Source organism: Ylistrum balloti, unplaced genomic scaffold (assembly GCF_031769215.1).
Source record: "Ylistrum balloti isolate Yb309-2 unplaced genomic scaffold, AGI_CSIRO_Ybal_v1 Utg369846, whole genome shotgun sequence".
NCBI lineage: Eukaryota > Metazoa > Mollusca > Bivalvia > Pectinida > Pectinidae > Ylistrum > Ylistrum balloti.
Window position 1 is genome coordinate 1,481,159 of NW_026782001.1, and position 13,994 is coordinate 1,495,152.

At 35.3% G+C, this 13,994-nt stretch overlaps 2 protein-coding genes across 2 annotated transcripts; one reads left to right on the forward strand and one right to left on the reverse strand.

Annotated features, from left to right (window-relative positions):
• Positions 1–1,169: 1,169 nt before the first annotated feature.
• Positions 1,170–9,785, forward strand: LOC132545424 (uncharacterized). The gene is made up of 6 exons (XM_060209114.1): positions 1,170–1,292; positions 3,907–4,104; positions 6,371–6,450; positions 7,834–7,934; positions 8,579–8,628; positions 9,513–9,785. The coding sequence occupies exons 1-6, from the start codon at positions 1,170–1,172 to the stop codon at positions 9,648–9,650; spliced, it is 690 nt and encodes a 229-aa protein (XP_060065097.1). The 3' UTR covers positions 9,651–9,785.
• A 1,540-nt stretch (positions 9,786–11,325) lies between these two features.
• Positions 11,326–13,356, reverse strand: LOC132545418 (uncharacterized). Its single transcript, XM_060209108.1, has one exon. It carries the CDS (start codon positions 13,354–13,356, stop codon positions 11,326–11,328), a length of 2,031 nt encoding a protein of 676 aa, XP_060065091.1.
• Positions 13,357–13,994: the final 638 nt, after the last annotated feature.

The following is a 13,994-nucleotide window of genomic DNA, read 5'->3' on the forward strand; positions in this document are numbered from 1 at the left end:
ATATAACCTGCATAACGGAAATTGTTCGAAGGTTTTGTTGTCTTTGTGACAAAAATACCATCCAATTCATAGGCATTCAGACATAAGAATGATATTATTACTTATTCAAGGATTTGTTAACCCTTGCTTTGATGTCGTAAATACAAAACACAAATTCTGCAGTCAAGTATGATGTGAAGTGACAAATTGATGTCATGCGTAAAGAAATGATCATTCAATTGATTATGTTTTGATCTGTTTCAAGTAATGTATAATTTATTTAAACTGGAATTTCTGTCAACCATGAAGAGGATTTAATTATATCTCTGCATACAATGTTTGTTGTCTTTAGTTGTCTTTAGTCATTAGTAATATCACTATGTCTTCTCATGGTAATACTGTATCATCAAAACTTACAATAACAATACCTATTGTTACAATCATACACCATAACAAAGGTATTAAATCTCATTGTCATAAACAATCTCAAACAACAGCTGATTGAAGTCAAAGACCACGTGACGAGGTGGCGATAGTGTTAACAAGATCTGATAATGTCTTTGATATGTCTTTGACAGTTGATCCTTAGGGTCAATATTTCTAAAGCTAAATCACTGTTTTTGGTTTGTGTTTCCCGATTTAAGTGTCAATAGGAAACACAGTGGTAATGAACATTATATTAAATTTGATTGTTAAAAATATAATTAATGTGATGTTGATAGTGTTTTATGTTCCATGTATACTAACAGGTTACTCACCACGATATTGGTCCGTTATAGAGTTAGCAAAAGGAGGTGAATTTCAATTTTTCAATTGCAACTGAAATTCTAGAATTAACATGATTTATTTCTTAATGTCTTATGCTGCCAGTGACTTATATTATAAGTGTTAAACATATCATCATTGTGGTAGGTATATAAGGCAGGTAAGATACCTGTATCCGTATAACAACAAACAGCTACAGTTAAAGCGCGAGTCAATCGATAAAGTGTCTATGCAACATTGATGACAGTTTGTATATTGTGTACAACTCCAATCAGAGATACAGCAACGGATATATCCTTAATTGATGTATACCAACTTTCACTGTGTCGTATTTGGCAAACAATGGCTAACCGTAGTGTTGGGTTACTGACATTTCAGCACTGTTAATAGCACACCTGTTTGGAATCAACCAAACGATACACAACATGGCTGATGATGATATAGTTAAGCAGGCAGCAATGAGGAGAGAAAGGAACAAATCCAAAAACCGGATCGGCGATGACTTGTTTACAGATAGTCCAAGGACTCCCATGTCAACTCCAAGACAGGTATGTGTGTTATGTAGAAGATTACACTACCGGTAGTGGCAGAGTGTGTATCATGTTGAAACATTTCTAGTTCTATTTTTACTATACTGTTATGCGGAATCTAGGACAAAGTCGATATATTCCATGAGATACATTTACTTATCAGTCCAAACAAATCAAACATGCCAACCTCTTCCAATCAACTGAGTACAAACAAGTCGTGTGTTTGAAGTCGATCCGCATATATCAAGATACTTTTGCTCCATTAAAACATAATTGTAATGCTCGGCTGACATGGGGAAACCATGATATCTAAATTAGTACAAAGATAAATATGATTGTAGAAATAACAGAATATCCAAGACCTCTGTAAGAAGTATTTTCAGGGTAAGCTTTCTGTCGAGGGTGTAGAAAAACATTATTAACATTTGCACATCAAAAAATGGCAAAAAGCAGTAAATATTCCCTTTTATCACGTTAAAGCCAAATTATGATGACATTGGAGACTGCATTGTATAACTAAGTGAACTATCTCGTGAATAGTCTGTTTATATATATTTTTTTACACGTAGCCTAAATACCTGTTCTCTATATGAGAGAAAATATCGTTCATAAACACCGAATGTCACCTAGCTGTAATTCCTAACCTAGGGTTCTTTATACCACATATCGATTAATGGAAGGAAAAGCAAGTGAACTCGATGTCTAAACAGCCGAGATGTTCCAGGTAGAAATCAATTAATCACTTGATGAATTATTGATTACAAAGAGACAGATATCTGTTTAATTATATCTTTTACGTTAGAGCTACCTTCGTTGCATTTTACTCTGTATCTTTATTTGTAATTGATGTACGAAAATGTACAATTTTTTTACATTTTGAAGTAGACTCCAATTAACATCCTGTCATTTTGATGGTTGACCTGCATATGCCCTGTAGGTCTCATTAGATTTGAAGACCTGTTTCTGTTAAAGCTAAATTTCTAAAAAGGCGATGGCAAGATAGAGCAACTGCTTTTATCCAGAGGTTTGTGTTGGTAAATGATGTTTTCCATTTATCCTCTGATACAGTCGAACCTCGTGATCTCGAACTCGGTCAGACCATTGGAAAACTTCGATGTAACTGAGTTTTGTATTCAAGTGAAGTAAAAGTAAGGCAGGAAACGACAGAATGCTTCGAATTAAATGGGGTTTTCGAGGTATTCAAGTTCGAGATAAAGAGGTTCGACTATTTTCTATAATTGATCGTGTATTCAATCTTGTACACCGCAGTCGATATCCAACAGGATTTAACGACATCCTCGGTCTTCTTTGATGTGGATAAAAATATCGGGTTTGGTATTGATTTATTTCCGCAGTTAAAATTGATTTGTCAATAGCTTTGATATTATTATAAACGCAATGTTTAATCAGAAAGATCAACAGCCAACATATCGACCTGACGAAGTATTAGCAAAGAAGTACGATTCATCAGCTGTTTTTTTACAATGCCATACAAAATGTCTATATATTTTTTTAACCTATGACAAATTATAATTTCAGTTATAGCATTCTTCTCGTCTATTTTTCATTGGGTGATATGGATGTTGTTTGTGTTTCTCCGGATCTTGCGTTTGTTTTTCGGGTTTGACCATGTGAGCTTGTTTGCACTTATGTAGAAAAGAAGTGCGTAAAGCATTCATAGCAAAACTGTTTATGGCATCTAATCAAAAGGTAATAACCCCTTTGCAATAAACAGTTAAAGAAATAAACATTATTGTGTTTGGCGATTGCAGCTATGGCTTTGTCATCAAGAGGTTAGGTGTTTGTACAGTGAAAATGAATAGATGGCTGTGACAAAAAGATGTCAATAAGTTTTTTTTTTTTTTATCGGGAACATTTGAATAGTTGTAATTTCATAACAATACACACATACACTGGACACACTGGACGTGAAGCAGCCTAGCAACTGCCTTGCAAATTTGAATGGCAAGAAAGTGTTTTATAGGACGGTCCATAACATCAGCCTCATCCAAGGCTACAACGTCTTCAAACGGAAAATGATAAAGTCATGACAATTTAGATGGTTGATAATGTAATACCTGACAATACTTAAATAAAAATATCGACGGAAAGGAATTTTCATTTACTTACACTGTTAACAGGGCTTGACATAATCGATATTTGAAATGCCATAATTAATTATGGATATTTTCATGTTCATGCTAACTTTCTTGAGTTACAGCAGAACCGTTCAGATATTTTAGCTTTGGAAGGCAAATGCTCTCTTTTACCTGTGCATGATACAAATGTATATTTATTGCATGGGTAATTGTTTGGTGGAGGAAATCATTTAGTAGTGACAAAGACCAGATTAATTTTTTACTGTTTTTTGTTATTTTTGTTGTTTTGTTTTTGTTTTACTGAATATTGTAGACAATAGATAAGAAAATGAATGTTAAGGACGTGATAAATGACTGTGATTTAAAGCAAAGTTATGTTCCTGGATACCATTTTATTCTCCGAAATACCATATAATTTCTTGTCCTGGTAGATGAGATTATGACTTACATGAACATAATATTCAGCTCTGTATCTCAAATATCCATACACAGCTGTTCCTTGTTTTAATGTTTTTTCTATCATGTTGTTTTAGGAACATACAGGACGAAGATCACATTTAGGGACAGATATTGCGGTAACTGATATTACCGACCATGAACAAACAAAAGTTGACCGGGATCTACTCATCCCAAGGCGTATGAATACTCATCGACGTAGTCATGGTAACATTGAGAAGACGATAAAGCGACCTGTTGGAGACACGCCTTGTCTGCCCTTTATAGAATGCAAGGTATTAACAAATTATGTATTACTTATATATGTAAATATATGATAATTAGTATGTTTCTATGTTGAAATAATGCTTGGTCCCAGTTTAAGCACATTAGCTTGTCCCTCGGATGGACTGATTCACTCATTGAAACATCTCCGAGGTGTTGACAAGATGTTCTTTCATCTGAAATAGACACGTGATTTTGTCTCACCTTTCTTTGATGTGGCTTTGGTACATTAACGGCTGGAAACATTCACAGTATTTGCAGTGAACTGTGTAGACATTTTTGTTTTGATCTTATTTTCCTTATTCCCCGCTTAATCCAGATTTTTATTCATTTTAACAGATATTTTCTTTCAATCTAACTCATTTTGTAAAATAGGTTATGATATAAATTGATTTTTTTTCTCCCTTCCTTTGTGTTTTTCATTTTTATATGAATGAAACATAATGAAGGTAATGCACTTAGTTATGTGTACATATTATACGTTTTCCAACTTATTATCAAAATATATATAGAAAATCCCCGGGATTCATAAAAACAGTATTGTATCTTAAACAGTTGATTAATATAACCTATTCATTATAGATAAACATGCAAAAGATGCACTATGATAGGGTGAAATGGCGTTTTGAGAAATGCGACTGCAATGATAAGAAGCCTAGTTACGTTTTCCTTTTTCCAACAATTCGTTGCATTTTACTACACCAGGGTGATCGGAAGTCTTGATCGACAAGTGAATTGCACGCCATAGACTCTAAATATGGCCATAACTCAAATAATTATTTATGAGAAGTCTATATATAGACCTCACACCTGTATACAATATATTGGTACTGATGCAAAACAAGTGTAAACAATACAGGTTGCTGTGATGTTTTTTATGTAATCTATTCACCAATGATGCACGTGTATGGATATAGAACTTAGTCACGTTTATTAAACACGCAAGGTTTACTGCAATGAAGTATAAATGAGTTTTCTATGTATATTATATTTCCAATGAATAAATCCATAGTTCAGACGATTACCAGTGTATGACATATCTGTGTGTGTATCGTTATAAGTTACACTGCTTTATTCAGTAAGTAACTAGTTATATACATATTTATATTTATTTTTACAACCAATGCAAAAAAGTATAAAGTAATCACACTTGCAAGCTATGCAAGGGGTTTTACTATGGTAGGAAACCAGCGTCTCCAGGATAGACCCACGTGTTCGGGCAGGTGGTCCTATGGTATCTTCACGTCTGAAAGAGGAATAGAACCCGGGTTATAGTTATGAAAGATAACTTGTACATCGTAACGGCGATGGCCCTGATATCAGCAACAAAAAAGCATTTAACGTTTCAATCTGTTGACTTTACATTGTAAAGCCATAGCGGTTGTCCCAATAAAGATCCCATGACAATGTGTGGAAGTAATATCATAATCCTATGGTAAAACGCCTCTATTCGTCCTATTTCTATTACCGAGCTTAAAATCTTAAAATAATTGTTTGGAAGAAAATTTCTAAGGTTCCCCGCCATTGATCAATTTTTGGAGCCCTTACCGACTTTCTAATTTCTAATTAACTTTTGGCGTCTACTTAGTTTTTCCTAGTCCCATAGTCTTGTGTTGCCTGTAAGTTGTGTGTTTGTAATGAGATTTCGAACATTTACTTACTTGCACAATTATTAAAAAGATCATAAATACGTATTTATAATTTTAAGGCTAATGTTTTCCAGTATCCAAAAAGCAAATCACATCATTTCATAGTTACGACCATCATGGTGTCAGGTTCCAACCATAATGTAATACTCGGATGTAACATATGTAGTCTTCTGTATAGCACGAAGACGGTTCCTTCTGTGTATAAAAATTGATCTCAACACAACATTAATGAAAATTGCCAGAATAAATGTTTCTGTATCTTAATCTATGTGCATCCACTTAACAATGTGTTGAACACTAACTACGAATTACAGTCATTACTGAAAACATTAATTTTGTTTAATGGGTTATATCGGGTGTTTAAAGTTAGACGTCAGAGTAATAATGGTTTGTTAGCTACGGATGTGTCACAAATGCTTTTATTGTACAATTGTTTATCATATAACCAGTTCATTAGTTTGATACCACAGGGCACACTTCTGAATATTGACCGAAAGTGAAATAACAGGGTTTTTTTTTACCCGGTCAATGATTGTGAAATGCTACTTGGTTTTACCGGAGGCAACACCTTGGCATGATTGTGTCCTTATGTGTAATGTTTGTTTTAAATATACATTTTATTTTACAGTTAAATGGTAAGAGTGTGAAGGCATTAATAAACACGTGTGTGATGTCTTCAATTATAAACAGACACCTGTACCAACACATGTAAGTTTTAATAAGATGTCTTATCATGTCGTAATAAATCAAGACTGACTTTGAAAAAAGCTGTATAGTAAAGAAATGGCTAAAAAATGTGATACATGAACATTAATATTTGGTGGCGAACGTCTATACACCAGAGTGCAACTAAGTAATTGTCTCGAGAAAAAGACCATGCTTTTCTGGGTCGAAGTAATTCTTCCACGTAACAATTTAAAGTGCTTGAATTTGATATTGTACTATTAAGCCTTCTTAATAAGTCGTTATAGTCTTTCGTCGAGTTTGGTGGTAAGATCTTCCAACAGATTATTGGCATACCAATGGGAATTAACCTTGCCTACCTTTGGCTGACATTTTTTGTTTTCATACAAGGTTGAATTTATCTGAGAGCTATTCAAAACAAGTCACAAAGACCTTTCAAAGTCGTCTTTTTTCACATTCAGATATACTGATTACATCTTGTCTTTAAATAACGATAAAATCATTAACCACGTCAATTCTTTATGCCACCAGAACTGGATATCAGAGACAAGACAGACTTCTCCATTAGCTGCTTATCTCGGTTTGTTACTACAACGAAACCAATATGGACAGCTTTCCACCAAGCTGTATGATAAGCGTGATGATTTCAACTTCCCTATTTTCAATGTTCCATTTCTGGATAGCAACATTCCTGCAAGCTCCTACCTATGGTGTTTATATGTTTTCCGTTATCACGATTTTTAGTGCAAGAAGTCGACAACTGACGGACGAACCCGTAATGCAGGAAACCAAAAGATGCAAGTCGATAAAAATTAGAAGTTTTACGGTCGTCTTAGTAATCTCAAAATATTCTATTTCCTTGTACGATAGGAAACTTGGCGTGTTCGATGATCGTTAGTTTGCCATTGGTTCCGTTGTTGAATACCTTGTTCTCATTTGAGAACGTGAAATTGCGTAGTTGGATTGAGCAAGATTTACATGGCGGATGTCCGGCCGCAACACATCAACTCTCGATGAATCAGAATCACCGCTTATCTACTAATTATCCAGCTTTGTCGATCAGCCTACAACAACTGCCTTGTTTCAATGTTCAGCTTAATTAACCACTACTTATGTACTTTTCCTGGTGGTTGATTTCGTAGAATTCATTGCGAAAAAATATCCGTAAATGAGACAAAAACGATTCGAGTTATCTCATCGCTTTGTTGCATTGACGCATTGAATGGGATGCCATTTCGATGAAAAATGGCAAAAATCAACCATCACAACTCGTTAATCATATTCCTTCATTTTGTGACTATCCAACCATTGTTTTCGGTTTACAACTGAATTTTATATTTTAAAACACAATATCTCAATATTCTGTCTCAATGTATTTATAATCATAGAAGTAAATTGTTTTGACAGTTTCGGCTCAGATGAGAATATGGGATTTATGGGCGACATGGCTATCGGTGTTCCAATTATGGTAGAGACGAGGACGTTACAATTTGATTTCCACACTAGAGGTAGTTCTTTCGTCAATTATATTTACATTTAGAATACAATCTGAAGGCTCTGACTATCAATTCGAGATTTTGTTTTTGTATTTGTCATGGTCGATCACCTGAATTGCACCCATATAAAAACTACAATTTCAGTGATCCCTACAAGGGTCGGTGTACATGCATATCTTTATGCCTGTTTCTATAAACAATTCTGTCTATTACCTATCGACGTTTGGACCAATGCGTCTAGACTTAGTCCCTTTCACCATTTTTTAATTATTCGCTGGTCTTCTTAATTGATTGACTCCATTATTTTCAACGATATGAAGTGTCCTGTCATTCGACCTGTTTTTTATCTAATAGTTGACTTGAAACCTCGAAATAAACAGTGTTCTAAGTGAGTTTAAGATAAATGATAAATGAAAAGAATATATACACTTATCTTCCACTGAAATATCTTTTTTATTTCTCAACATCCTTTCAAAAGCATTATTATTGATTTAAAATAATGCTGTACTGTTGCTTAACTTTCATTTTCAAATCTAAGAAATACGAAAAGAAAACGTACAAAGTCATCAAATTATTACGATCCTAAATGAAAGTTTATTGACTAAACAGGTGCATGAATATCAGCTGTCTACAACCAGATATGTATGTATTTCCAGGTGATATTCCGGATGTGGTATTAGGACTAGATTTCCTCATGTCGTTTAAGGTAAGTTTTGTATTAACAGATTCGTTGTGGATACATTTATTTATTTTGAAATTATCAGATATATATTAGAATTATGAAATTTATTTAATTATAAGGCTGGTGGGCCTAATGGCCTTGTGGAACTCCTCATCACTAATTAGACATTTATTTCGATTAAGTTTGGTTTTCCTCTCTCTGAAGTCCTTTTCATCACTGGCGAGTCCCTGCTGGAGATGTTGTTTATTACCTGGCTGGTTCTACCGTCTCTTATTCTAAAGTTTCATTAAAAATCTCTGTTTTTCTGTGTGTCTGTGATCAGAAGCAGCGGTTGAAAACTATGATTTGCGAGCTTTCGAAAACGTCTCTGTTTCATGCAATAATTATTCTGGAAATGAGCAAACGTGTAAATCACATGTCAAATTTTCTTGTCTGTCGCACTCTTATACCAGTTCTTCAGGCAGTTTGAGGGATGGTTGAGGTTAAATCCATTCTTCTCCTCAATGGATGTTTAAGGAATACCAGAAAGACGCCAGAAAAGAAAAAGTTAAATAAATAAATCAGTTATTACAGAGCATAGGAGTATTTGCAAACCACATCACAATCAGAATGCATATGAAAAAGGACAACTGGAAACAGAGAAGATGGAAACTATCTGTCTGAATTCGGGCAAATTTCATTTTGATGCAGAACTGATTGAGACGAGGGCACCTAGTTTGGCATCTTGATTACACCATTTTGAAATCGAGCTCGCAAAATACTGTCTTCCATTGCTGTTGTATATTTTTGTATCAGATTTCCGTTTTCGTTTTTCGAATGTTTTTCAAATCTATACATCTTTTGTTTTACATAAAGACTAGCTTAAATATACTAGTAAATGTAATTTTCCTATACATATATATTTGCAGTGTTCCCTGAATCTCGGTGACAAGACCCTTTCCCTTGGATCAGTCAGTGATAGTGATTACGTGTGTACAAAACTTATTAGTGACCGAGAACTACCCCTGAGATATAGAACGGGGACGAATCTTGCAGCTTCGGTATAATGTATTGTGATATCGATCTCCAAATATATAAACTCAAAGATTTGTTTATTCTTTTATAAACCAGTGTTCCCAAGGTATTCTTTTTGGGAGCGTCCGCTTCCTGCCTCCATTATAGACAATCGAATAAGTTTTAGTTCAGCCCTTTTGGAAGTTACAATTAAATAAGGTTGCCATAAAAATGATGTAACACCATGCTTTGTCTGGGATGTAGTTCCTGAAGAATATTTGTGAAAAGAAATTTCAATGATGAAAGTCTCATGTGTTCATATGGATATTTTTAGAAGATTGCTGCCACTGCGTTCATTCATGTATGGAATAATTGTTGATCTATTATTATTTGGCAATTCTCAAAAACAGTAATAGGACATCAATAAACAGTAGGTAGTGTTTTCGTTTAAATTCATATCCGAAAAAGAAGAAAAGTTTGTGCGAATACCAATCTAAAGGGAGAGAACTGGAAGATAAGTAAATATTTACACAAATATCATTTATGTATGATTAATTATACAAATAAGTACAGTTTTGTATTTGTTGAAATCAATGTCAACCGCATGTTTTAAAGAGAAATTATCTATCATCTCATATATATAAATATTGACCTCTAGTCGTGCTAGGTAAATGCAATACGATAAAAAAACCTTCTGAATATTCGCTCGAAATGTGAAAGTATCAAAGTTGTATATAAAAATAAATTCTCGACAAAGACAATTTACACTTCAAATAGATATTGAAATAAATCACCTCGTACTTGTCTAATGCGTATACAATTTGAGAGTTAGTTCCGTTCCTTGTCCGTCTGGCGAACGATTTCGAATTTATCAAGTAATAACACCTTTAATATATACGTTTAAGATAGATAAGTTTATAGGTATACGCTGAGTATATTTTCGTTAGAATATTGAAATTTCAAGGAGATGGTCAGTATTCGTTGGAACATACAAAGCATGTGGAATACCAATTTAAGTCTACTGTTAGTCTCTTAGGATGATATTGTTATTGTTGTGATGTTAATAAATAAAAGCTTGCATTTGCATGTAATAATCGTTAGTCTTTATTTGCTTTCATTACATTTCACAACAACAAGACATTTAAGATATTAAAGCAATACGTGTACGACACCCCTCCCCCCCCCCCCTCTCTCTCTCTCTCTCTCTCTCTCTCTCTCTCTCTCTCTCTCTCTCTCTCTCTCTCTCTCTCTCTCTTTCTTTCTCTCGCTCTCTCTCTCCCCCCTCACTCTCTCTCTCTCCTACTCTCCCTCCCCCTCTCCCCCCCCTCTCTCTCCCTCTCTCTCTCCCCTCACTCTCTCCTACCCTCCCTCCCCTCCTCTATCTCTCTCTCTCCTACCCTCCCTCCCCCCTCTCTCTCCTCTCTCTCTCTCTCTCTCTCTCTCTCTCTCTCTCTCTCTCTCTCTCTCTCTCTCTCTCTCTCTCTCTCTCTCTCTCTCTCTCTCTCTCTCTCTCTCTCTCTCTCTGTGTCTCTGTCTCTGTCTCTCTGTATCTTAGTATTTATCTTTGTAAATAACAAGCTTAAAAAATAAGTTTTGTCTATCTGAACAAATTAAAGTATGTCAAAATTTCCTAATTTATCCATGTCCTCACAAAACCATTTTAAAGCACATTCGTCCAAATTCTGCTTAGAAAGTCCTTCCTTACACAACCTACTACATCAAGGAAGATCATAGACGTTCAAGTCTGTCCAAAGCTGGGTTCCACAGAGTTTCTACCATCAGAGACTCCTCATAAGCCCTGATCGCCCTACTAGTATCTCCTAGAGTTTGGTAGCAGATACCCAAGAGAGTGTGTACTATCCAGTGTAGATGACCACCTTGATCGTCATCGTATTTTACAGCAATTAGATGGCGAAGGGCGTTATCGCGCCCCCTGGTGTCACCAAGATCATGATAGCAAATGAATGTAAGAAAAGATGCATATGGCAGGGGAGGTATGCGAATATATCCATGTAATGGCAATTCGTCAAATTCGGGCTGGAGATGGGGAAGACAAAATGCAGGGCATTGTTTTAGAAAATATATACTCGAGGAAAACACTCGCTGTAGTTTATTAAGTAAGGTCGATCCATGTCCACAGTAGTCACGCATGTACATTTCATACTGTTTCCTGAACACATCCTGGGAACATCCTGGATAATATTGAAATGTAGAAGTTATTTTCCCACATATTTCTAATGTTGATCGAACGTTTCCGGTCAGGTAACATAATGTTGCCACGTAAAGAATTTCTGAACACCATGCTGCTCTGGGCATTAACAAGTTTTTACATCTTTTCATATGTCTGTACCTAGATTTGTTGCATGCTGACTGCGTTGGAGTTTGGTAATCTCTCATGCCACACAATGATAGTATTTTTGTCGCGCTGTAACAGGCAAGGAGTTCATCTATTTCTGATTTAGTTAAAGACAGGAGCGCATTCAATGTATGGCAAATTTGCTTGGTACAAGGAACCGGCATTAATGATAGCTTTGTGACGACACTAGTAAGGATCTGTAAGTCATTTACTGCCTCTGACTGGATTGCTGTCTGTTGCTGCATGAGCTCTGATTGGTAGCCTTTATCTAAAAGTATATCCATAATTGACGGTCGCACATATGTCCCAATCGACAAACACATCCACTTCATTTGATGAATTTCATTGAGAATGTGAAGAAGGATTTGTTTGTTCTGTCCGTGGATGTGTCTTTTAAACAGATTATTCTGTGGTATAAAGTACTGGGGACAATATCCTGCTTTCACCCAAGAACAAAGAATATTGAAGCAAAACCAAAAGCAAATAAAATGGTTCTTTTCATTCCAAAATGCTTCCGGTGTATTTTCGACTGCATGGAAAACGATGGTTTTCAAAATATATGAACTCAAAACATCTTCATCTTTGAAGACATTCTCCAAACTCTCTTTCATGTTTTTCAACAGAATTTTGAGTAGACCATACACCTTAAACTGTGTGTGATTAAGAGAATGCACTAAAAGCCTTTCTGCATAGGCGAATGATATTCGCCACTGAAGTAGTGTATTTCCAGAAGACTTATCCCCTACTGGGACGATATGACAGCCGCCTTTGATAATTTTGTCAAATGTCGTTTTTGAAGGCCATCCATACAGACGCATCCTAGTTTTCCATTCAGTTGCTTCCTTTGGCCAATCAGGGCAATGAAAAGCGTGTACCACGTCAAAGGCAGCACTTCTAAGAGTGGCCTCAGCACCGCTGCTTGGGCCATGAGTTGCTACATTGAAACCTAGATTTTGTGATTGTTTTATGTGTTCCTCTCTATAAGTCTCACTAGATATCAATGTTTTCTTTCCTACGCGATGGAAAGATTTATACAGTGGCTGCCTACATCTCTGCCAAAGAACGATCTCCAGATTTACATAACCACGTTGACAGTTGTCCGCCTCTTTCATTGCCAGTATCATATCGTATTCACTGTTTGGCGGGATGGGCTGTTCCGAATTTAAGATAAGAATACTTTTGTCTACAATCATCGCATCATTATCTGATCCACGCAAAGAAAACCCTTCAGCGGAGCTACCTGTATTAAATATCGAATTATTCTTATTGTTTGCGTTATCATATTTTTCCTTGAAGAGCAAAGTCTTCCTTCTGATTTCAACCTCCTCCTTAGTGCCAATGTCTTTCTCGAGCAACTGTGACAGCAGGACGGACATCCGCTCACTTTCTTCTGTGTCCATCATAGCTGGAGTCCGTCACATCGACCTGGATATAAAAATGTATATGACTAGTGACATCAATCGAGCATTCATACGATGATCATAGTCAGCGAGTAACTGTAACTTACATGGCCATGCACGAACAGTTATATATAAAGAAAAATCGCAAAAATACACTGAGGAGAAAATACAAAATCTGCGGTTGTTGTAAATTTGCGTCTGTTCTCCAACATTTGCTCCAGACATAAGACACATGACAGGTATATACTTTTGTAAGATATTAGCCGACACTAAATTAAGCATACATCTGCGTAAAAAGAATCAATATTGATCTAATGTTAATGTATCGAAATATTACATTCATAGAATGTTTACAGATACACGGATTTCCACATACAGGTCATTATTGTAATACCGGTATACTATTATAAGTTATTTCTTATTTATTTGTGACAAAGTCTAAGAACATTTTTGCATTTCCTTAAATTGTGACACAAGGATTGCGAACAAACGTTTTTTAATAATGTATTATACATTTAGTAATGATGAATTTTGAGCTGTTTTTATCATGTACATACTTGTTGAATACGACCGCAAAACAAATTTATATTATGTGTTCATGTATGAACTCAGAAGAATTATAAATGAATTCATAAATGAAA

Excerpts from the sequence above, each read along its gene's own strand:
- LOC132545418 (XM_060209108.1), bottom strand. The coding sequence starts at position 13,356 with ATGATGGACACAGAAGAAAGTGAGCGGATGTCCGTCCTGCTGTCACAG.
- LOC132545424 (XM_060209114.1), top strand. The coding sequence starts at position 1,170 with ATGGCTGATGATGATATAGTTAAGCAGGCAGCAATGAGGAGAGAAAGG. Across the intron at positions 1,293-3,906 it reads CCATGTCAACTCCAAGACAG|GAACATACAGGACGAAGATC; the intron begins GTATGTGTGTTA and ends ATGTTGTTTTAG. Across the intron at positions 6,451-7,833 it reads AGACACCTGTACCAACACAT|TTTCGGCTCAGATGAGAATA; the intron begins GTAAGTTTTAAT and ends TTGTTTTGACAG.